The sequence below is a fragment of the Eurytemora carolleeae genome, unplaced genomic scaffold, assembly GCF_000591075.1.
Source record: "Eurytemora carolleeae unplaced genomic scaffold, Eaff_2.0 scaffold832, whole genome shotgun sequence".
In the NCBI taxonomy this organism is placed as follows: Eukaryota; Metazoa; Arthropoda; class Copepoda; order Calanoida; family Temoridae; genus Eurytemora; species Eurytemora carolleeae.
This window is the reverse complement of record NW_019397381.1, coordinates 55,650-79,203: the sequence shown is the minus strand read 5'-3', so window position 1 is coordinate 79,203 and position 23,554 is coordinate 55,650. Positions and strand designations below refer to the sequence as shown.

The 23,554-nt window shown below is 32.1% G+C and overlaps 1 protein-coding gene and 1 long non-coding RNA gene across 2 annotated transcripts; both read right to left on the bottom strand.

Moving 5' to 3' along the window:
* Positions 1-831: 831 nt before the first annotated feature.
* Positions 832-3,417, bottom strand: LOC111713977 (uncharacterized). The gene is made up of 4 exons (XR_002767849.1): positions 3,296-3,417; positions 2,813-2,857; positions 1,351-1,469; positions 832-879 (listed from the first exon to the last, which is right to left on the bottom strand). It is a non-coding gene; the product is annotated as an uncharacterized LOC111713977 (long non-coding RNA).
* Positions 3,418-3,981: 564 nt separating this feature from the next.
* On the bottom strand, positions 3,982-23,304 carry LOC111713966 (uncharacterized). Its single transcript, XM_023488963.1, has 15 exons — positions 23,272-23,304; positions 23,045-23,123; positions 21,442-21,512; positions 19,553-19,628; positions 17,428-17,496; positions 16,907-17,053; positions 15,134-15,207; positions 12,853-12,945; positions 12,135-12,217; positions 10,619-10,707; positions 10,032-10,139; positions 7,960-8,082; positions 6,894-7,028; positions 5,604-5,714; positions 3,982-4,086 (listed from the first exon to the last, which is right to left on the bottom strand). The coding sequence occupies exons 2-15, from the start codon at positions 23,075-23,077 to the stop codon at positions 3,982-3,984; spliced, it is 1,317 nt and encodes a 438-aa protein (XP_023344731.1). The 5' UTR covers positions 23,078-23,123; positions 23,272-23,304.
* Positions 23,305-23,554: the final 250 nt, after the last annotated feature.

The following is a 23,554-nucleotide window of genomic DNA, read 5'->3' as shown; positions in this document are numbered from 1 at the left end:
AGTCGTCTTCATTGTATTGATAAATGTGACGACGACAGTAAAAACCACGTTTTCTTTGTTTCTTCAACAGCAGAAAGGAAGACTCATACCACCACTAGAATTCGAACCAGTTCTGAAACAAAAACAGTTTATATCAAAGAATCATTTGAAAAGACGATATCGAATTCGTCATTGAATTCCCATGTTTATTGGGACACCCTATAGTTCGAACAAAGAAACTGAATCTTTGAAACAACTTTATGATTCGTATATCCGTGCAACCTGACGATGTAAACCTTTGATATTTTAAACTTAAATCATTTTATCTAACAGAATTTATAGTTTGATATATCTTAGGTCTATGACATTGGGTTGCAAAAAATAGGGATTAGAAAATCAGAGTTTGTGGCAAAAACTCAAGGTCTTTGTTACTCTTTTTTCCAGGAAGGAGGGGGGCTCAGAACCCGTTGGGACCCCAAAAATAACTGAAAACCATAGATTTCCCTGACCAGGGTTAGATGGGGCTTAGCTACAAAAGCCCCCCCCCCCCCTAAGTGCGACTCTGTTTACAGTTGCCGAGAGTGATAAATATAAGGAAAAAGTATAAATTCTGGGTACCCCTGAATAAATGCACTTACAATAGCATGTTATTTGAAAAAAAACATTTGATTATTACAATTACAATTAATTCTCTGAAAAAAAATTTTTTCTAATTATTTTTTTCCCATGAGATAAATGGACAATAATATAGTAACTAAAATATACAAAATGTGTTTATAATTATTATTATTATTATTATAAATTGTAATTATTATTTCTTTTTAAATTTTAACATAACTGTTTACAATTACTTTACCTCTAAGATATGAGCAACAGGTGAGTCGTCTTCCACCACCTCATCTGATTAAATACAAGTTCAAATGTCGTCTTTTAAACCTCTTTCTTTTGTTCATGGAATAAATACGTACGGACGTGCACACATTTCGCATCAATCTCAATAAAAATAAAGATGTTAACTCAAAATATTTTAGAAATTATTAATGGCGCCAGCCCTTAACGAGTCGTTGGCTAATACATTTTTTTCAGGAGAAAACAGCAGGACGAATTACATAAAAAAACATCAAAACTTTAAAAGAAAACTCTATTCTTTATTTTCGGTAGGTTTCAGCCAATTTTAAGCAGAAAAAATAACGAAAATCTTCATTATTTTCAAAAGCATGTGGTCGTTATTTATAACCCGTATAGCCTCCATCCAGCAATTTACTCACAAACATAGACTTGCGGCAACGCAACTTGTTTATCTGGTTGTAATATACATATATATATATATATATATATACTATATATATATATATATATATAATATATCACCTTCTGGAGCAATCTTATTCCCTTTATTAGGTTTAACAGGAACCTCCTTCCCACTACTCTTCTGCAGCAGCTGAGCTACTCCCTCACATTGCCGGATAGAGTCCAGTAGTAGTAGGTACCTAGAGTAGAGTATATAGAAGTAGTAGGTACCTGGAGTAGAGTATATAGAAGTAGTAGGTACCTAGAGTAGGGTTTATAGTAGTAGTAGGTACCTAGAGTAGGGTTTATAGAAGTAGTAGGTACCTAGAGTAGGGCTTTTAGCAGAAGTGGGTACCTAGAGTAGGGTTTATAGAAGTAGTAGGTACCTAGAGTAGGGTTTATAGCAGTAGTAGGTACCTAGAGTAGGGTTTATAGAAGTAGTAGGTACCTAGAGTAGAGTATATAGAAGTAGTAGGTACCTAGAGTAGGGTTTATATTAGTAGTAGGTACCTAGAGTAGGGTATATAGAAGTAGTAGGTACCTAGAGTATAAAGTAGGGTTTATACTTTATTGCAGTATTAAGTACATAGAGTAGGGTTTATAGTAGTAGTAGGTACATAGAGTAGGGTTTATACTCCATAGAATTATTAGGTACCTAGAGTAGGGTTTATAGTAGTAGTAGGTACCTAGAGTAGGGTTTATACTCCATAGAAGTATTAGGTACCTGGAGTAGGGTTTATACTTTACAGTATTGTAGTAGGTACCTAGAGTTGGGTTTATATAGTAGTAGTAGGTATCTAGAGTAGGGTTTTTAGAAGAAGAAGGTACCTAAAGTAGTACTTTATATTAGTAGTAGTAGGTACATAGAGCTTATGTTTTTAAAGTCTGTATGTGTCTGTAGAGTTTGTAGAATAAGAGAATTTAGCTATCATGAAAATTATTGAAATTCTAAAACATTTTGCCCTTAGATAATAAGATCAATTTAATTTTTTCAAGCATAACAAACAGAGAGCTTTTTACTGAAATGTTGAAAGCTTTTTTTAAAATGAAAATCAAAATGAATTAGAAACTATATTTACTTCTATATTTTCATAACAACTTAAAATCATAACAAACAAAGAAAAGACCAAAATTGGTGTGTAAATATATTTAAAATTTATGCAGCTTACGCGGCTTACGATATTTTTTGCAGGGAATGGAACCCCTCACACGGTCAGGGGCGGGAGGAGGAAATGTGGTCCTTCAAATTTCCCCTGATAGAAGAGAACGATTATTAAATAAAAAATAATGGCTGATTTCCCCTGATTAAGTTGCCCCCAAGGGATATTTCTTTTAATTCATTGTTGAAAATTAAATAAAAGGGACTGCAAGGTTCCTCCTCGCTCTAATTGTGCCCCAAACTTTTCTGGGGCGCGGGGGCATCCTAGTTTTCAAGGGAGCATGGAGGTTTTGGGGGCGGTGGCATCCTAGTTTTCAAGGGAGGTGGAGGCCCTCCCCCAGCCATCACTGCATATATGATTTGGTATTTTATGACTACAAATACCTTTTTGATTCTTCTCTTAAATGTGTACTATCATCAATCCATTTTCTAAACAAATAAATATTATTTTTTCAGAAAAAAATTAATATTTGTTACATTTATCAATTCCAAAAAAAATTACGAAATAACCCCATCAGTGGAAAAAAATTTTCCATATATGTTAATTTTCATCTTTTCTTTTGTAATTTTATTTGTGTTTTTATGCTTCCCATCTTGCTTGATTTTGAAGATTTTTTTTCTTGCTTAAATTAGTGTTTTAATCTACACAACAAAAAACAAGAATCTAAATGAAATTGAGAAAAAAGAGTTCTCATATTTTTAATTGTATGAAAAAACTGATGAAAGATTAAGAAATGAATTTGAGCATTTTTATCCAAAAAGGACCTTAGTTAGTTTCATCAATCTAAAGTAAAACGGCACATTTTCTGTCAAATTGTACAATTTATTTTTAATGGATTTTCATTAATCTTATTTCATTTTGTTTACCTCAGAAATGAGAAATCCAAAGCCAATTGTTTAGCTCCTCCTTCACTAAACTTTATCTTCTTCTGATAAATATGCTCCAGCCAAGAGTCACAGAGGGTCTAAACATCATTCAGTTACCTTGACTTGACCTTGACTTGACCTTGACTTGACCTTGACTTGACCTTGACTTGACCTTGACTTGACCTTGACTTGACCTTGACTTGACCTTGATCCCCCCCATTATGGTATTGCACCTACTGAAAGCACTTTTTAAAACAAAACAATGATGTTTAATAGGCCAAAAAGCTTAAACACTCTTTTTTCAGAGACATCTTGTATATGCAAAAAAACGGCCCGAAAACCATGCAAAAAGCAATTATGTTGAAATGATCTTTGTTGGATCTTTTTTTTTCAATTTTTTGTTAATAAAAGCAAATTGAAACATCTTGAAAGTTTTACTAAGCCTGTTTTTAAACGATGAAAATGATTAACAACACTTTATATAGAGAGGAAAAGTTCACTCTAGGTTTTATTTCTTTATTTCTTTATTTCTTTCTGTGCTTAATTAAAGAAAAAGTTGGGCATATAACACGCGCTGTGGAATATATTGTTGAATTTAGTCAAATAAATACAAAATATTGCAATTATGCAAGTATGCATATTATAGTTTTATGGGTTTCACTGTATGCAAATTATTATTTCAAATATTACTTATTCCAATGTTTTTGTGGAGGGAAGACATTTTGTAAACACGCTAAACTAAATGTTCTGCAAACACGGCACATATTCTCGTTCTCTTCTTCAGGTAGATTCTAGAAACAGAGGTATTGTCAGAGGCGTATACGGGGGGGGGGGGGGGGGGCTATGAGAGCAACACGCTGATAACGCCGATTGAAGGATTCATAATCTGATTGGGTGATGAGATAGATAGAAAGATAGATGTTACCGGCATGCAATTTCATTGGTTCAGAATAGACAACAAACACATCACTGAACCCTGATTGGATCAGGCGCTAATGGACTCGGCATACATGAGAGACGCACATATATTTACCAAATAATTTTTTATAAATGTAACACCTAGCGGTTTAAGGCAAACAATTTTTACCTAAATAGTTGGATTTCAGCGATTGAACCAATTTTCAAATGTTTTGTGGGACAAATTGTGTTTGATGCTTTAGGGGGGGAGGGGCGTGAAAGGGACCCCACCCCACCCTGACGTTTTTCAGGATAACAAAAAAAGTATTGGTCTGAGGCTGTTCCAATTTTTTACTTTTCTAACTAAAACATGCCCCTCATGTTAGGCCCAAAGCGGGGCTTTATAACTACTGCCTCGGTCCTTAGGTATACTGTCTTAATGCCTGTTTTACCTTTACCAGACTTAATCAATCTTTAGACCTACTTTCGGTCATTGAATTTTGACATCTCTTTGGAAAGCCTTGAACAAAAAAAGGCAGATTGCACAATTTGTGCGAAAAAAATTTGCATAGATTTTTGCACAGGTGTCTTAAAAAAGAATTTCCACATTTTCAGTTTTCTTTGAATAAAAATATTGCATACTTTGGCATATTTGAATTCCCCGTGTTAGGCGATTATAAAAATACAATGAAGACGACTTTTTTATTTAAATGTTGATTAATAACAAGCTTTTTTCGAATACAAATATAAAATTAATCAAATGGAAGTTTTTTTAATTGACAGCTTCTCTTGACTTGTATGTTAGGGTGTATTCAGCTTGATTTAAATCAAAATTAAAATCTACAGTCGTCTACATTGTTACATATTATAATTCGCGCACGTTTATGTGCACATTTTTGCATAATAAATTGATATAGCAATAAATTTTTGAAATTTTGCAAATTTGCTATTTTTTCTGCAGATTATCAAAGTAGAGCCCAAAGGCTTTCCAAAAATGTATTAAATGTTATAGATATCACAAAAAGTATAAAGGGAGTAGTATAAATTCATAAAATAATTATTATTTGATTGAAGTTCATCCTAAACCTTTTTTTTCATTATAAATAATCTTTCAGTTCTGCAGAATTTCAATTAAGCCCCTGCAATTGCATTTCTCAGCTAAGAAATTAAATGGATTGCTCGGGAAAGTTTTCAGAATATTTTAAAGTAAACAAATCTCTAAAAAATGTGTAAATGTGTAAATAAATAAATAAATAGACAATTTTTATTGTAAATATATTTAATGCTTTTAGATCTGATATAATCTCTGTAATGCTTGACATATGTTTATGAAATACAATATTAAAGCTTACTTTTTCAGAATTGTCTCCCCTCAAACATGTGATGTATAAAATCTGTGTGATAAAAGTACCTTTATTTTCTGCTGCACGGTATATATCTGTAGAGCTATAGCCTGCTGTACATGAGTAAACAGCTTTATAGAAGTAGAGTTAGACGCAGCTACTCGGTCATGCCCGCATATCTAGAGTTATTTTATATCATTTATAGAAGTAGAGTAAGACGCAGCTACTCGGTCATGCCCGCATATCTAGAGTTATTTTATATCATTTATAGAAGTAGAGTAAGACGCAGCTACTCGGTCATGCCCGCATATCTAGAGTTATTTTATATCATTTATAGAAGTAGAGTAAGACGCAGCTACTCGGTCATGCCCGCATATCTAGAGTTATTTTATATCATTTATAGAAGTAGAGTTAGACGCAGCTACTCGGTCATGCCCGCATATCTAGAGTTATTTTATATCATTTATAGAAGTAGAGTTAGACGCAGCTACTCGGTCATGCCCGCATATCTAGAGTTATTTTATATCATTTATAGAAGTAGAGTTAGACGCAGCTACTCGGTCATGCCCGCATATCTAGAGTTATTTTATATCATTTATAGAAGTAGAGTTAGACGCAGCTACTCGGTCATGCCCGCATATCTAGAGTTATTTTATATCATTTATAGAAGTAGAGTTAGAGGGGCTACTCGGTCATGCCCGCATATCTAGAGTTATTTTATATCATTTATAGAAGTAGAATTAGAGGGGCTACTCGGTCATGCCAGCATATCTAGAGTTATTTTATATCATATATAGAAGTAGAGTTAGAGAGGGTACTCGGTCATTATTGTTATGATTATTATTTGTATTACAATTATTATTAATATTATTATTATTATTATTATTATTTAGTAGTAGGAGTAGTAGTAGTAGTAGTAGTAGTAGTAGTAGTATCATTATTATCTATATAATAGAACAAGACATTCGTATATACATATGTTGCGTATAGGCGGCCAAACGGCTGGACCGAATGGACTGAAATTTCAGCTAGTTAGTAATGTTAAAATTATTATTATTATTATTATTGTTATTGTTGTTGTACAGTTAAGCCCTAAATAAGCCTTACATCGAAAGAATTCATCAAATGCCGTATTCTTCACTCTCTGATAGGAATGTTGCAAATATTTAGTTTTTTGATTTAAGGATTATAACATGGAGTTCTTTAAAACTATTCCCGCATATTCATAGGCTATTTATTTATTTTCGCAAATACTGAGGTTTAAGTAAAATAGTAAAGAAGCCATCGAAAAATTGTCAAGACGACATTTGATAAATTCTTTCGATGTATGGCTTATTTATGGTTTAACTGTAAATTACCTGTAAAAGGTCGAATGAAGGATATATCCTGGCAAGATCTGCATGATTAATTATAAAGAAGTCTCCAACCCTCCAGGATTGAATATACTCAGCTGATCGACTCTCTACCCAATTCTGTACTGTGTACAAGGTTGCCTGCAGTACGTTAGCGATTTGTTTACTAATATCAAGTTGTTGAGGTGAAGTATTAGGACTAAAAACGCTTTTGATGGCATGTGATGGATACAGCTGAATTTACTAGGGGTGAGCCAATTCTTAGAATTTCATTTCCATTTTCCGTAGCTTTAGAGGGAGGAATGTAATTTTCCAGGGGTGAGTCATTACTTCAATGCTCACCCTTATATCAACCCCTGGTCAAGGGAAGTTTAAGTATAATTGTTGTTAAGAAAACATGATAAATAATTCTAACTAATAATAATAATAATTTAATAGATAACCTGAAACGTATTTAACAAATATCAAAACCATTCTGCAGAATTATTTTCAATTTAACCCTATACAGGGGGGGGGGGGAGCGTTTTGTAATAAACCTCTAACATTTTGTCCATCTTCGAAATCTTTACTAAATTACTCTTCAATATAGATGATAGAGATATAGATATAGAGAATTTTTAAATGGGATTTCGAAATGATTCTGATAAGTTTGATATTTTCAAATATTCGTTGTTTACAGTCGTCGTCTTTTATCTCAATGCAATGAAGACAAAATCTTATTTCAATTTTTATTTTCTGCAAACTTTCAAACGTCAGAACACTTAAATATTTAAAGAAAGAGAAGTTTTTAATTAATATCTTATCTTTGTTTACTTGTAAACTTGTAATTCAAAAATTCTTGTTAGCGATCAAATTATTATTAATAAAAAGTTGTCTTCATTGTATTGATATAATCACCGACCACTGTAGTGAAAATAAGATTGAAGCCCAAAAACGACAATTAAAAAATTTCATTCAACAACAAAATCAAATAAAACATCAAAATCAGGAAGGAAAAAAATACATTTAGAAATCTAAACTTTATTAAAATGCGCATGCGCACTTGTGCACTTGCGCAGTGTACAAGGTCTACCTTGAGTCTGCGTAGAACATGAAGTTCCTCTAGGAATGGAAACTCCTCTGGATCATGAACACCATGAGATACAATATCATTCATTATATCAGGCAAACACAGGTTGTTAAAGTGAACCAAACTCTGAACAAAAATTTGAAAAAATTAAAAACAGCTTCAGTGTTTCCTTGTCTTGAATATGGCTGGGCATGTTCTGACTTTTTAAAACGTTCTTTAACAATTAGTTTAAGCCGTTCGCTAGGTAGCCGTTTGTTATTTAGCGAAGAACGGTACGTTCGTTATTTTTACCTTTCGTTAACAATCTCAATATTATTAACGGCGTTAATGGAAAATATTTTAGAAATAATTAACAGTGTCAAACGTTAACGAGGCATTAACGATTATTTTTTTATGTTCTGCAAGAAACTTTTATAAACTTCCGTTTCATAAGCGAAACCTTGAAATCCATAATACAGGAGTAACTTTGTATAAAGTTTTGTGAAAAAAGAGAGAAAATATTATCTAGTCAAATTGAGGGTTCCAAATCATATTTGATTTAATGTCAAAGACTGAAATACATTAATCTGTATTACAGAATATTAAATTTTTCCTGAAATTTCTTATTTAGAGCGTAGAACGAACGAGCTTTACGTAAACTTTTATTTCTTTTCACAGACTCCATTTCTGACGTTGACTTCAATCGAAAAGCTAGTTTTCATGGAGAAAGATACAGGGTTATCCACAAAGGATGAGACTTTAAAAACGAGTGTTCGGAATTTGTTTACTCTTTTCTCATAAATAAACATAAATAAATACACACAATTGTTTCTATCTTTGACAGATCATGCAATTTACCTTAATAAAACCAAAATTACAGACAAAAGTCTAAATTCAACCTTTTTATCATTATATTTCAAGAGTTTCAGGTCGGCATTAAAATCTTATACTTTTTGGGTTTCCCTGTCTATAAGTGACTGACAATTGTTAATTGTTTTCTAATATTTAGTTAGTGTAGTCATGGATGACAGTATATATCGTACTGTTAGTTAATAAATGTTCTTTGTCCACAGAGCCCGAAATTCAAAAGAGTATCGTTGAACGAATCTACCGATTATCCTTTTTTGGGTCTTAACATTTGTGTAGTTCTTGATTTAAGGTAATAAAAAATAGAGAATATGAAAAAAAACCGAATAAAATAGTATTTTCTAACAAAAATATTGATATCGACAAAACTGCCTACTTCCCCATTGCATTACAACCTTGGAAATAACTATCTTTACATTATAATTCTTTGCCCAATTTAAAGTTTTGGGCTCAGAAATACCTAAACAGAGAGAAAAATTATCTTTCAAGTACAGGCTATAAAATTGTGGATTTAAATCAGAAATACTTTTTGAAAACAGATACATTAACATTTACGGGATTTTAATGTCACAGTGCACATTCACAATTCATTTATGGTTCAATTATTTGGATAAAATAAGTTTTAGATATTTATAGTGTTCACCCTAAATTACTTCTGACATCAGATTTCTGTGGATTTGTAATGTGAGTGTGATATATCAAATATTACTGTCTTAAATCTTGTTTTATCCGGCTTAAAATGTTTTTTACGAAACACTTTCAAAATAGCCAGAGATCATAAATTTGATTAAATGAAAACTTCAACGAGGTTATAGTATATAAAGTGATGATGTACGCTAAACCTTTACTTAGTGTACAGGCCATACTTCACTTCCAAAGGTCAATGTGTATATTACAGTACCCAGGGGTGATTTCTGAAAATATTTATATGGAGATTTGTTTTCCATGTAACTATTAAAATCCATTACTTCCAATTGCAGGATTCCAATTTTACAGGAAGACGTACTATAACAGTCTTTTACAGAGCAATACTTTATCGTTAATGTACGGTTCTGGGAAAACGGAGTAAAATTTAATATACAAATCCTCCCCATACACGTGTACTCCGAGAGCGGACAGATTTGAACGTATTTAACCCTAGCATAATGCTGTTGTAAATCGGTCATTGTCATCTTTGCATGGAGGGTCACATGAAATTGCGCTTTAAGTCCCTTTAAATGAAAGCTTACATTAATTGTTTTCTTGAAGTAGCTGCCGGCCAGAGTGGCAAGGGAGAGGTCGTCTTGAAGAACACGTTGAGGTTTCGGACGGATTGAAAGCGCTAAACTCCGCAAAACCTAAGAAAAGTTTTTTTTTTGAGGATTTTCTAATTGATAGCAACAATATTATTTTTAATTCTGAACATTTTCTTTTTCGTACATCATAATATTAAAAGCAAATACTAAACCAAAGTTAACATCACTTCATAAGTAATAACTTCTTTTATTAAAGAGATATGAGAAGAACAAAAATATTTTAGATTTCTAAAATATAATTGAATAAAGTTTTAGAAGAGCTACGAGATAGCCCCTAGACCGAATAATGAATTTGAGCTAAGTTAAAGATTCATGAGAATCTGAATCGGTGATTCAGGATTTGAACCGGCTATATAGGTAGTTCAGTGACCTCTGCAATTCCTTAATTCGGTACCCGATCCGTTAAACCGTGTGGACGTTTATGGATTCTATATATTGATGCAAACAAACAGACAAGCAAAACATATGTATATATATAAGGAGGGGGGGGGGGGGCTTCTTCATTCAGCCTTTTTATTTACCTGAAGGTCCCAGGACGCGGATACAGCATGAATACTGAAGGTTTCTATAATGATATGTACTGCAGGAAGAATCAAGGACGGATATCCATCTAGAAAAAGTATGTATAAAAATACAGGGCCGTCCAATGTCCATACAATTCCATCCAATATGTTTCGAAATGTTGATTGATTGATATGCGGTCCATGTTGTTGTTTTAAACAAATAGAAGTACGAATTCAAGTTGTAGAAAAAATTCCATACTTGTAAAACCTATACTTCAAGGCAGTGTTAATTCTCTATTTATCATAATTTATCTCTAAAATTGATCACTGATATTTAAATTTTCAACACCCCTAAGGCAGTACACATTTCTAAAGTGTTGTTCATGAACACAAAAAAAATTGCGTAATTTTACAATGGCCCAAGCTAATGAGGCAAGGAAAGATAATTGCTGTTGCATATACTCTGCGTACATGTTGAAACCAGTTCTCTCTGGGCGGTGTTTGTAAACTAGAACAGTATCCGAGGAGGATTCACTTAATAGTTTCCTATGACCAGAATATTTCATTGATTTTTTATGTGAAAGATGGTTCCCATGTCAGGCTGTGACATCCGTCTTGTGTTTACTTTACCGCCCAGAGACAGTACACTGCACTGCAGTACTAAAAACGCGTACACCTCTGAAATAACTATCTTTACGTTATAATTCTTTGACAGCGGCACAGAAAGTGTATTTTACGTCCCAAAATGTACTTTTAAAGGGGCCGTTCACTTATTTGGGTAATTTCATGGTAAACTAATTTAGGATATTAGGCTATTTAGTTTACCCTCAAATTCCCTTTAAATCCGATCCAATCGGCATTAGAGATGGAATTCTTAGTATGAAGCAGTAAATATTATTTGAATAGAACAGTAAAAAATTATAGAATAAATGTCTTTATGTTGTTGTTATGTAGTTATATGTTGACACTGATATATCTCTCAAATTGTTCAGGGAACTTTGTTAGAAATAGTTAAGTTGTAATTATTACAAAAACTCTCAGTTTTATATATTTCTATGGTTTTCCTTCTATTCCTCTTTTTATAGAGTTGACACACGTACTATAGTCTTAATAATAATAAAATCAATATTAATATTAAATATAATTATATAATGATTACAGTATAACCTTCAATTAATGGTGCAAAGTGAAATTTTACAATAAAAAAAGAAAGAGCGGAGACAATACTCATTCCGCAGTTTCAGTGTAAAGCGACATAAGGTCGGCTTTGTTCAATATTTTGAAAAAGTATTAAAATTTTAATATCCTTAATGACGTTTCTAATAGAATACTTTCTAAAGACGACTTTTTATATAGTTCTCTGTATATACAGGGTTATTCACAAAGATGAGACTTCAGAGACGACTGTACAGAATTAATAATAATAAAGAGACTAATCTCAAGGTAGAAGACGTAATTTTACCCTTGAATAGTTTCTGGTCGTCTTTGCAGTCTTCTTCTTTGTGGGTAACCCTGTTTATAAACTTGACTATACCTCCAAATTGAGCGCTGAGATGTTCTTTGAGCAAAGTATTGAAGGCTAGAGATACTCTAGGGTGGATTAAACCAACAGGATTTCTGAAATTTTTAGATATTGATTAATTGATTAAAATTCTGATCCTAATTCATCATTTTTCAAAATCAAAAATTTTATTATTTTGCATGTCTAGTTTTCAATGCTCCTCTACTTATTTTAGCAGTGATTCTTTACTTATTTTTGCAATGATACTTTCCTTATTTTTGCAAAGATGCTAAATATTATTTTGCAAACATCCTCTTCTTGTTTTTGCAATGATCTTTATAAATTCTTGTTTTGAAATCATCCTTTACATTTTTTTGCAATAATCCGTTACATATTTTTGTCATTTCAAATTACCGGGTTTTGTCGTTTCTTGATATTTTTAGAAAATCATAATTCCCACCTATAGTTAATATTACCTCTCCTTCTTAGGGTTAATATTACTTCTCCTTCCTACGGTCAATATTACCTCTCCTTCCTAAGGTTAATATTACCTCTCCTTCCTAGAGTTAATATTACCTCTCCTTCCTAGATTTAATATTACCTCTCCTTCCTAGAGTTAATATTACCTCTCCTTCCTAGGGTTAATATTACCTCTCCTTCCTAGGTTTAATATTACCTCTCCTTCCTAGAGTTAATATTACAAATCCTTCCTAGGGTTAATATTACCTCTCCTTCCTAGGGTTAATTTTACCTCTCTTTCCCCCCATCCCAGAGTAGAGTTTCCTCTGCCAGCTGACCGACATTTCTCCAAAGAATATCGTGGTAGAATTCTCCCATCTTCTTCCTGAAAAGGAAAAATTTACGAAAAAGCAAAAATGAGCAGCGGTCAATATAATGATGTTAGGTACTTACCCAAAGGCTTCTTCCAAATCGGCAACTTACATAGGGTATTTTCCCAAGTGGCAATTTCCCAAGCGGCAGCTTACCAAGTCTGAACTAGCCGCAGCGTGCGACCCCCTAAACTGTTCTAGTCGCAGCGCTCGGCCAAAGTGAAATTCTAAAGTCGAACAGACAGAATAAGAGACGGCAAGTTGGGTCATTAGCTATTATTTATTTGGTTAAACTTTCCAAATTTTTGTTGCGGGACCCTTTTATGAAGTAAAGACTAGAAATAGTTTGCGATTTTCAATGTCGTCGTTATGAAAACTTGCAAATTACCAGATTAAAAACTTATTCTCATAAAACTTTATGATACAAACACACCAGTATATCATTCTTAGCAACGGACATCTAGACATATATAAAATCTCCACAAATAGCTTTAACCCTGCTTGAACCTTACAAGTTTTGATTCTAAAATTCAACTTGCAACATTCTAAAAAACTAAACTTTTTCACAAAAACTTTTTAAATTCAGACCTTACTCAACAAACATTTAAATTTCTGATTCACTTCTAATTCTAAAAAATGAAATAAAGACGATATTAAAATATTTATCAAGAGCTAGCCATTTTTCGATCACTATTTATGATTACAGGCTTGAACAGTAATCTTAATTTTTCCCCAGTCATCATTAAGGCCTTTTTTACTTTCGTTATTTAACATTATTTTGTAGATTTTAATTTCAAATTAGTTAGAAGTGCAAGTTTGAAAGCAAATGGAGTCCAGTTATTTACTGTGTACAAAAAGATTGTAAGGGCCCCGCAATATTATTCTAACATACTTGGGACATAAATTGTCGTCTTCCAACTGCACTGCGTTCACTTTGGCGCTCGGCCCCCCACCCCATCCTAGCCGCAGTGCTTAACCCTCTTTGCAGCCTGCGACGTCTCAGAAGGCCTAACCTAACCTTTGGGAAGTTGCCGCTTGGGAAATAGCCACTCGGGAAATTGTCACTTGGGGAGTCGCCCTTGGGAATATGCCTTTGGGAAAATACCAAAAATCCCTATCCCCAGTATAATTCCATCCAATACAATCCCAAATGTTGATTAATTGATATACGGACAGAAATAACCATAGTTGTTAAAAAAATCTATACTGCATGTCATAATTTTACTGTATATCATAAAATATCTTTAATATTGGTTACTGATATTTGCATCTTTTAACGCCCCAAATGCAATACCCATACACGCGCGTACACAAAAAAAACTTGCTAAAGTTCACAGTGACACAAAAAGAGTACTTTCTGTTTCAAAATGCACTTTTAAGTCCGATCCCATGCGGGATGAGAGATGGAATTATATGGACCATGAAAAGGAGTATAAAAAAACAGAAATCAATTATGAATCCATTAACACATTTTTATTTCTAACAGACTTTTCTTCAAAGACAATTTATTTAGATAGATTATAAACGCCCCTCAGTAAATATAGAAGTTAAAACAGTGAGAACATTTTTTATATGATAGAAATAAAAGCAGTGCTCCGATCAACTTATGCTCTAATTATGTTTCATCCTATATCCACTTTCATTTTTCAATAACAGTCCTTTTAACTTTATATTTAATAGTTTGACCCCCCCCCCTTGCTCTAGACAGGGTTTGACAAAAAAATATATTTACTGGGTCAATGGCAAAGCAAGTGGTTACTATTTCAACCTAGAAAAAAATTTTCCGTATTTTTCAACCTGGAAAATTTAAAATTTAAATTTAAAAAAAAATTTACGAATCCAGGATGTGTTAGCAAAAAATTAAAGAGTGTATAGCATTTGGAATCTAATGGTATCAATCTTTTTTCGGGTCACTTATATAAAGCTGCATATGATCTGTGTACTTTGGAGGACAACATAATACGGCCTCTGGATGTCTCCCGTCAGAATACGAGAGCAAAAGGGGAATTTCACTCTGGATTCTCCGCTGCGAGCAAAGAATATTTTTTATAATTTTCTCATTACTCAAACATAAGATGAAAAAATATTGATACTATTTGATTACAAATTAAATTTGGGCTTGGCGAATACCACCTTTCATTTTCCGGTGTCTTTGAAAAAAAGGAAAAATATTTAAAGAATGAAGAAAAAACTAGTTTTTACTTGACTTGTCCAATCAGTCTTGGAACTCCTTCCTTCCCCTCCTTCAACTGACTTTTATTCAACAATCCAGGAACCTGAGGGAAACATTTACTAAGGGACTGTTGGCGTGATTTCAAGTAACCCTTCAATTTTAGATTTACATGCACAATTCACAATGGTAACCTGTAAATATTAATCTGACGAAGATATCTTCGTATTTCTATCTTAAAAGAGATTTATTCAACAAATGCTTCCCTCTCTCTACTGCATAAATCTGCAAGTCAAGAAAATGCAGTTCAAATTTATCAATTTTCTGATAGAAAAACACGGATATTGCCATCATTTTTTATAATCTGGGATGTAAGTCTCTAAATGAAATTACGCGGACAGTCCCTTTCAACAAGTTTGATATGAAAAGTATCAATGGTTGACAAAAAATATCATGAATAGAATATTTCATAGAAAAATGCGTCATTCAGTGGTGAGCGATTATATCAATACAATGAAGATAACTTTTTTATTTAATTTTTGATTGGTAAAAAGTTTACAAGTAATCAAAGAGAAGCTTTTCAAATTGACGCAGCTTCTCTTGAGTCTTGACTTCAATGTATGGGTATCCATCCTGTTTAACAGATTGATATAAATCAAAAATGAAATCGACAGTCGTCTTCATTGTGTTGATATAATTCCTACCACTGTAGATAAAACATTTCATATAAATAATGTTTCATGGACAGGACATTTTATAGACAGCACATTTCATGGACAGAACATTTCATGGAAAGCATCTTTCATGGACAGAACATTTCATGGACAGAACATTTCATAGACAGCACATTCCATGGACAGAACATTTCATGGACAGAACATTTCATGGGCAGAAAATTTCATGGAAAGCATCTTTCATGGACAGAACATTTCATGGACAGAACATTTCATGGACATAATTTCATGGACAGAACATTTCATGGACAGTACATTTAATGGACAGAACATTTTATGGACAGAACATTTCATGGACAGCACATTTCATGGACAGAACATTTCATGGACAGAACATTTCATGGACAGAACATTTCATGGACAGAACATTTTATGGACAGAACATTTCACGGACAGCACATTTCATAAACAGAACATTTCATGGACAGAACATTTAATAGACAGAACATTTCATGGAAAGAACATTTAATGGACAGAACATTTCATGGACAGAACATTTAATGGACAGAACATTTCATGGATAGAACATTTCATGGACAGAACATTTTATAGACAGAACATTTCATGAACAGGTCATTTAATGGACAGGACATTTAATGGACTGAACATTTAATGGACAGGACATTTAATGGACAGAACATTTCATGGGCAGCACATTTCATGGACAGAACATTTCATGGACAGAACATTTCATAGACAGCACATTTCATGGACAGGACATTTAATGTACAGAACCTTTCATAGACAGCACATTTCATAGACAGGACATTTAATGGACAGAAAATTTAATGGACAGGACATTTAATGGACAGAACATTTCATGGACAGAACATTTAATGGACAGAACATTTCATGGACAGAACATTTCATAGACAGGACATTTCATAGACAGGACATTTTATGACAGATCATTTAATGGACAGAACATTTAATGGACAGAAAATTTCATGGACAGAACATTTAATGGACAGGACATTTAATGGACATGACACTTAATGGACAGAACATTTAATGGACAGGTTGACGTAGAAAAATGTTTTGTTTGTTACTGTTCTGGAATATTTAACAAACCTGAGGTAAACATGAAAGTACATGATGTAGGATAATGCTCTCGTTCTCCACCAATTGTTCCATCAACCGGAAGTGTGTTTTCATATCCACAATAAAAACTTCTTTTGTCGGCTTAGAAGTCGAGGCTTTAGAACCTTGGCCATACATCTAGAAATTAATATTATTATCATAATTTTTATTATTTTAAAGCTATTGCTAACATTATATATATATATATACATACATACAAATATATATATTATCAAAAGCTTTATTCATGTTTGTTAATTTTGTAATTTGTAAATCTGAAATTGTAATTTATCAGTCAGAATCGTCAGAACCGTTACAAATAAGAAAAAATAACTTTCATTTACGTCTGTCTGTTTATATATATTTATCTCCCTTTAACGGGAAGATTGGGACACCTAATGAGGCCGCACATTGTAATAAACAGACATTCCATGCAGAATAAAAAGATGTTTATAAATAAGAAATTATGTCAGGAATTGGATTGAAAAATAATACAAAATAAAAAAACTTACTTCCAAAAGAATTGTTGAAAACTCTTTACAGGCGACTGTAGCTCTCTCCCTACCAATCATACTTAAAATCTAAACCAAACAATTTATCAAAAGTATATATGTATTCAAAGTTGTAATCTCTGTTTCTTTGTTTCTTAGTTTGTTTGTATGTTCGATCATAACTCAGGAAACCCTTTGACCGATTTGCCTCAAATTTTGATTGAGGAAATCGGAGAACCATGGAAATGTTCTCAAAAGGTTTGAAATTCTATATTGAGTGGGTCTACTTTTATAGGGAAGAAAATCTAAAATCGTTATTTACGACCAAGCTTGGGGTAAACAGTGGGAGTAACTATGAGTACCCTGGGCAACGCTGGGTTCTGAAGAGAGATTGAAGTTTGCAGAGGCATATTCTGTCCCCTCCGCTGGAGGAAAATTATTTCCAACGGATGGAACACTCAGTTTTTATTAAATACTTATAAATCCACCGGAGGGATAGTAATTAACACTCAGGACACTAATTACTCCACCGGAGGGGTGGTAATTACCACTCAGGATACTAATTACTCCACCGGAGGGGTGGTAATTATCACTCAGGATACTAATTACTCCACCGGAGGGATGGTAATTAACACTCAGGACACTAATTACTCCATCGGAGGGATGGTAAATTAAACTTAAGACACTAATTCCTTCACATAATAGATGGTAATTAACACTCAGGACACTAATTACTCCACCGGAGGGATGGTAATTTAAACTCAAGACACTAATTACTCCACCGGAGGGATGGTAATTAATACTAAGGACACTAATTACTCAATTGGAGGGATGATCATTGACACTTAGGACACTAAACATTTCACAGGAGGGATGGTAATTAACATTAAGGACACTAATTACTCCATCGATCGGAGGGATGGTAATTAACACTCTGGACACTAATTACTCCACCTGAGAGATGTTAATCAACACTCAGGGCACTAATTACTCCACCGGAGGGATGTTAATCAACACTCAGGGCACTAATTACTCCATCGGAGGGATGGTAATTAACACTCAGGGCACTAATTACTCCACCGGAGGGATAATTATTAACACTCAGTGCACTAATTACTCCGCTGGAGGGATGGTAATTAATGTCCTGAGTGTTAATTACTATCCCTCCGGTGGAGTAATTAGTGTCCTGAGTGAAAAATACTAACCCTCCAATGGAGTAATTAGTGTTCTGAGTGTTAATCACGATCCCTCCGGTGGAGATATAAGTGTCCTGAGTATTAATTACAATCTATTATGTAAAGGAATTAGTGGCCTGAGTGTTAATTACCATTTCTCTGATGGAATAATTAGTGTCCTGAGTGTTCTGAAGCTAGTTATTAAAAAAAGTATCAATAAAAGAATAAAAATTAAAATCACTGGAAACTAGACAGAAGGAGAAGGAAGGTTAGAGTACTGGTGCGGCTGTGTGACCTTGTAGCTCCACTATTTTATATTTTAGTAACAAGAAGGAGAAGGTTAGAGTACTGGTACGACTGTGTGACCTTGTAGCTCCACTATTTTATATTTTAGTAACAAGAAGGAGAAGGGTATAGTACTGGTACGACTGTGTGACCTCGTAGCTCCTCTATTTTATATTTTAGTAATAAGAAGGAGAAGGTTAGAGTACTGGTACGACTGTGTGACCTTGTAGCTCCACTATTTTATATTTTAGTAACAAGAAGGAGAAGGGTAGAGTACTGGTACGACTGTGTGACCTTGTAGCTCCTCTATTTTATATTTTAGTAATAAGAAGGAGAAAAGAAAATTAATGTTCTTTAAAAGCTCTTCAATGAGAGGAGTTATAATTAAGAAAATACAGGGTGTCCCACGAAACATGAAAATTAGTGAATGTTTTTTGAATGTCTTCTTCCATAAATTATAATATATATTAAAAACTTTTTGCAGTTTATTTCGTAAACACAATCTTTTACTCAAATATACTGCAATGTTATATTTTATATTAATGATAATTAATCTCTTTTGTATCAAAGAACTTAACAAATTATGGAAGAAGACATTTAAAACTATTCACCAACTGTCATGTTTCGTGGGACAGATTTTCATTTCAACTGTGCAGTTTTTATCAGTTTGGCGTGAAATATATTACCTTACTAGTGGTTATTGGTTTAAGTTGATGGTTAAGCGGTGAACACAAGTTTTCGTGAATATGACTGTGATAATGTCTGAAACAATAAAAACATCTAATATTAAATCGAAAAACTAGCATAAAATAATTAAATAAACAAGAAATGTTGGATAAAATCTGAATTTATAGTTTTATTACTTTAAATTTCATTACTTTTAAGGAATAGTAAATATTTTTTATTTAATGCTTAAGGGTACAGGGCGGTAAAAAGTCCGGTTCGAGTTAAAAGAAATTAATTTTTTTCGACAAAAGCTACAGATATAAAATTACATTTTTTAAAAGTTTTATAAAAAGTTATTATTTGTCAAAAAAAAATACGTTTTTCCTACCCTTTTTTGGCATTTTTTTAACCCTTCCTAGCACCCACGTCCAACACTATTAAAGTAAGCAGTCTACTTTTTTTCAATGAGCTGACCTTGAAAAGTTGGCTTAGAACATGCATAACCTTAACTCTAAGATGTTTTTCTAGACTCAGATCCACCCAGCCTTTATAAGGTTAAAAACTGTCGAAAATAGAGAATATATAAACAACCTCGGTTGTATTTAAAATCAAAAATTTAGATAGATTTCTCAATATCTCAATACAAAAGGGACAAAACCGGCATTAGATGCAATCTCAGATTCTGTGCCAAAGAAAAATATTGCAAAACTAATATTGCAATCAATTTTTAATGTAATTTGATGTTTGATGATAAAAAACCTGCTATTATGAAAATGTTTGATGATAAAAACCTGATATTATGAAAATGTTTGATGATAAAAACCTGTTATTATGAAAATAATTGATTTTAAAAACTTGTTATTATGAAAATGTTTGAAAATAGAAACCTGTTATTATGAAATTGTTTGATGATAAAAACCTGTTATTATGAAAATGTTTGATGATAAAAACCTGTTATCATGAAAATTATTGATGATAAAAACCTGTTGTTATGAAAATGTTTGATGATAAAAACCTGTTTTATGAAAATGTTTGATGATAAAAACCTGTTATTATGAAAATGTTTGATGATAAAAAACAACCTGTTATTATAAAATGTTTGATGATGAAAACCTGTTATTACGAAAATGGTTGATGATAAAAACCTGTTATTACGAAAATGTTTGATGATAAAAACCTGTTATTATGAAAATAATGGATGATAAAAACCAGTTATTATGAAAATGTTTAATGATAAAAACCTGTTATTATGAAAATGTTTGAAAATAAAAACCTGTTATTATGAAATTGTTTGATGATAAAAACCTGTTATTATGAAAATGTTTGATGATAAAAACCTGTTATCATGAAAATTATTGATGATAAAAACCTGTTATTATGAAAATGTTTGATGATAAAAACCTGTTATTATGAAAATGTTTGATGATAAAAACCTGTTATTATGAAATGTTTAATGATAAAAACCTGTTATTATGAAAATGTTTGATGATAAAAACCTGTTATTATGAAATGTTTAAAGATAAAAACCTGTTATTATGAAAATGTTTGATGATAAAAACCTGTTATTATGAAAATGTTTGATGATAAAAACCTGTTATTATGAAATGTTTAATGATGAAAACCTGTTATTATGAAAATGTTTGATGATAAAAACCTTTTATTATGAAAATGTTTGATGATAAAAACCTGTTATTATGAAATGTTTAATGATAAAAACCTGTTATTATGAAACTGTTTGATGATAAAAACCTGTTATTATGAAAATGTCTGATGAAAAACCTGTTATTATGAAAATGTTTGATGATAAAAACCTGTTATTATGAAAATGTTTGATGATAAAAACCTGTTATTATGAAAATGTTTGATGATAAAAAACCTGTTATTATGAAAATGTTTGATGATAAAAAACCTGTTATTATGAAGAACAGAAAGCACAGAACTGTTGACCATGGGAGACTGTATTTTAGGAATACTAGGATCCTAAACAATACAATACTAGGATCCTAAACAATACAATACTAGGATCCTAAACAATACAATACTTCAATACTAGGATCCTAAACAATACAATACTAGGATCCCTAAATAATACAATACTAGGATCCTAAACAATACAATACTAGGATCCTAAACAATACAATACTAGGATCCTAAACAATACAATACTAGGATCCTAAACAATACAATACTAGGATCCTAAACAATACAATACTAGGATCCTAAATAATACAATACTAGGATCCTAAACAATACAATAATAGAATCCTAAACAATACAATACTAGATCCTAAACAATACAATACTAGGATCCTAAACAATACAATACTAGGATACTAAACAATGCAATACTAGGATCTTAAACAAACCCATTTAAAGGGACAGTTAACGTATATTTAAGTGAACCTCCCTTAAAAGAGAAACAAGGCCCGAATCAACTTTCACATAAAAAAATAATTACATTTCATTGTTCCTGATCATACAAAGGATTTAAGGGTACTGTTGTGAATCGTTAATGTGTAACTCATAAAGTTAAGAAAATACTTTGACAATCCCTTTGAATTTAATCCCTTTGTGACGAGGATATATTTCTATTCTATAAATATACAGTTGTTGTCGCTAAGGAACAAGATTCTGACGATGAACAGATAGACAAGGTATAACCCACAAATCAAAATCGATAATGCAGAAAACTCTTTATTTCCTAAAAAAAATAATGAAATGAATAATGATAAATAATTATTACAGGGTTTACAAATTTATAATGAAAAGATTCTTACGATCTATTTGCCTATTTGGGGGTTATCTGTCGAAAAGTCCGAAGACGCTTTTTATACATTAAAGCTTCTGAAAAGATTAACAATTAAATGTTGATGAAAGTCACTAATTCTTTAAATAGAAATATTCTTGTTTAACTTTGAAATGGTTCACAATTGATAAACGTTTATACTCCGTTATCGGAGAACAAAGAAGAAAAGCGGGCTGAAATTGTTTGGTTTGGATTCTCGTCTCCGAGAGGAGCATTTAAGTTGAAGACGACATTACATAGAAGGGGGGGGGTCTTAATGTTAATGGTTGACAACAGTAGTAATCTCTGCTTCATTGTCTGTTTGAATGTTAGATCACAACTCATGAACCCGTTTATCGATTTGCCTCAAATTTGTATTGGGGTACTCCGTAGAAACCCGGAAATTTTCTTAGCTTAATTTTAAAAATTGACAATGTTGACTTTTATATTAAGTTTTCAGGTAAAACTGGGTTCCCAGGGCAATTATAAATATGCAAATTAAAAGACTAGTGGATCAAATTGAACATAATCTTTCCTATATAATTAATATTTAATACATCCAATATAACTATTTATAAACATTTGGTTCGCAGTGGGATAAAGATTTTGAAAAGAAATATGTAATCTTATAAAATGCTTGTGAAATTTTATAGAAATATCTTAATGGCCGTGATTGATAAAGTAAACAATAGTTTCATAATATATATGTATATTTAAAATATATCACCTCCGCTAGAATCTGATTGTAAACATCTATCATTGCAAGAACATTTACTAAATCTACTCTCAGCTTACCCACATCCTCCCTGGATAGTAGTAATAATAAATAAATAGCTTATTCTAAAACAAGATAATTAATAATAATAATTGATTATTTGTATAATAATAATAATAAATAGATAAATGAATAAATAATAATATTAATAACAATAATAGTAATGATTTGAATAAGACCTTATAAGATAAAGAAGATGTGATGTTAGCAGTTTTGAACTGTTATCATGAAAATTATTGATGATAAAAACCTGTTGTTATGAAAATGTTTGATGATAAAAACCTGTTTTATGAAAATGTTTGATGATAAAAACCTGTTATTATGAAAATGTTTGATGATAAAAAACAACCTGTTATTATAAAATGTTTGATGATGAAAACCTGTTATTACGAAAATGGTTGATGATAAAAACCTGTTATTACNAAAGACGAATGTCTCCTACCTGGCTTTCAGAATAAAGAC

Coding starts and splice junctions, on each gene's coding strand:
- LOC111713966 (XM_023488963.1), bottom strand. CDS start 23,077: ATGATAGATGTTTACAATCAGATTCTAGCGGAG. Junction 15,208..16,906: donor TACTTTCATGTTTACCTCAG/GTTTGTTAAATA, acceptor TGTTTCCCTCAG/GTTCCTGGATTGTTGAATAA. Junction 7,029..7,959: donor ATGTTCTACGCAGACTCAAG/GTAGACCTTGTA, acceptor AACGTACTGCAG/GCAACCTTGTACACAGTACA.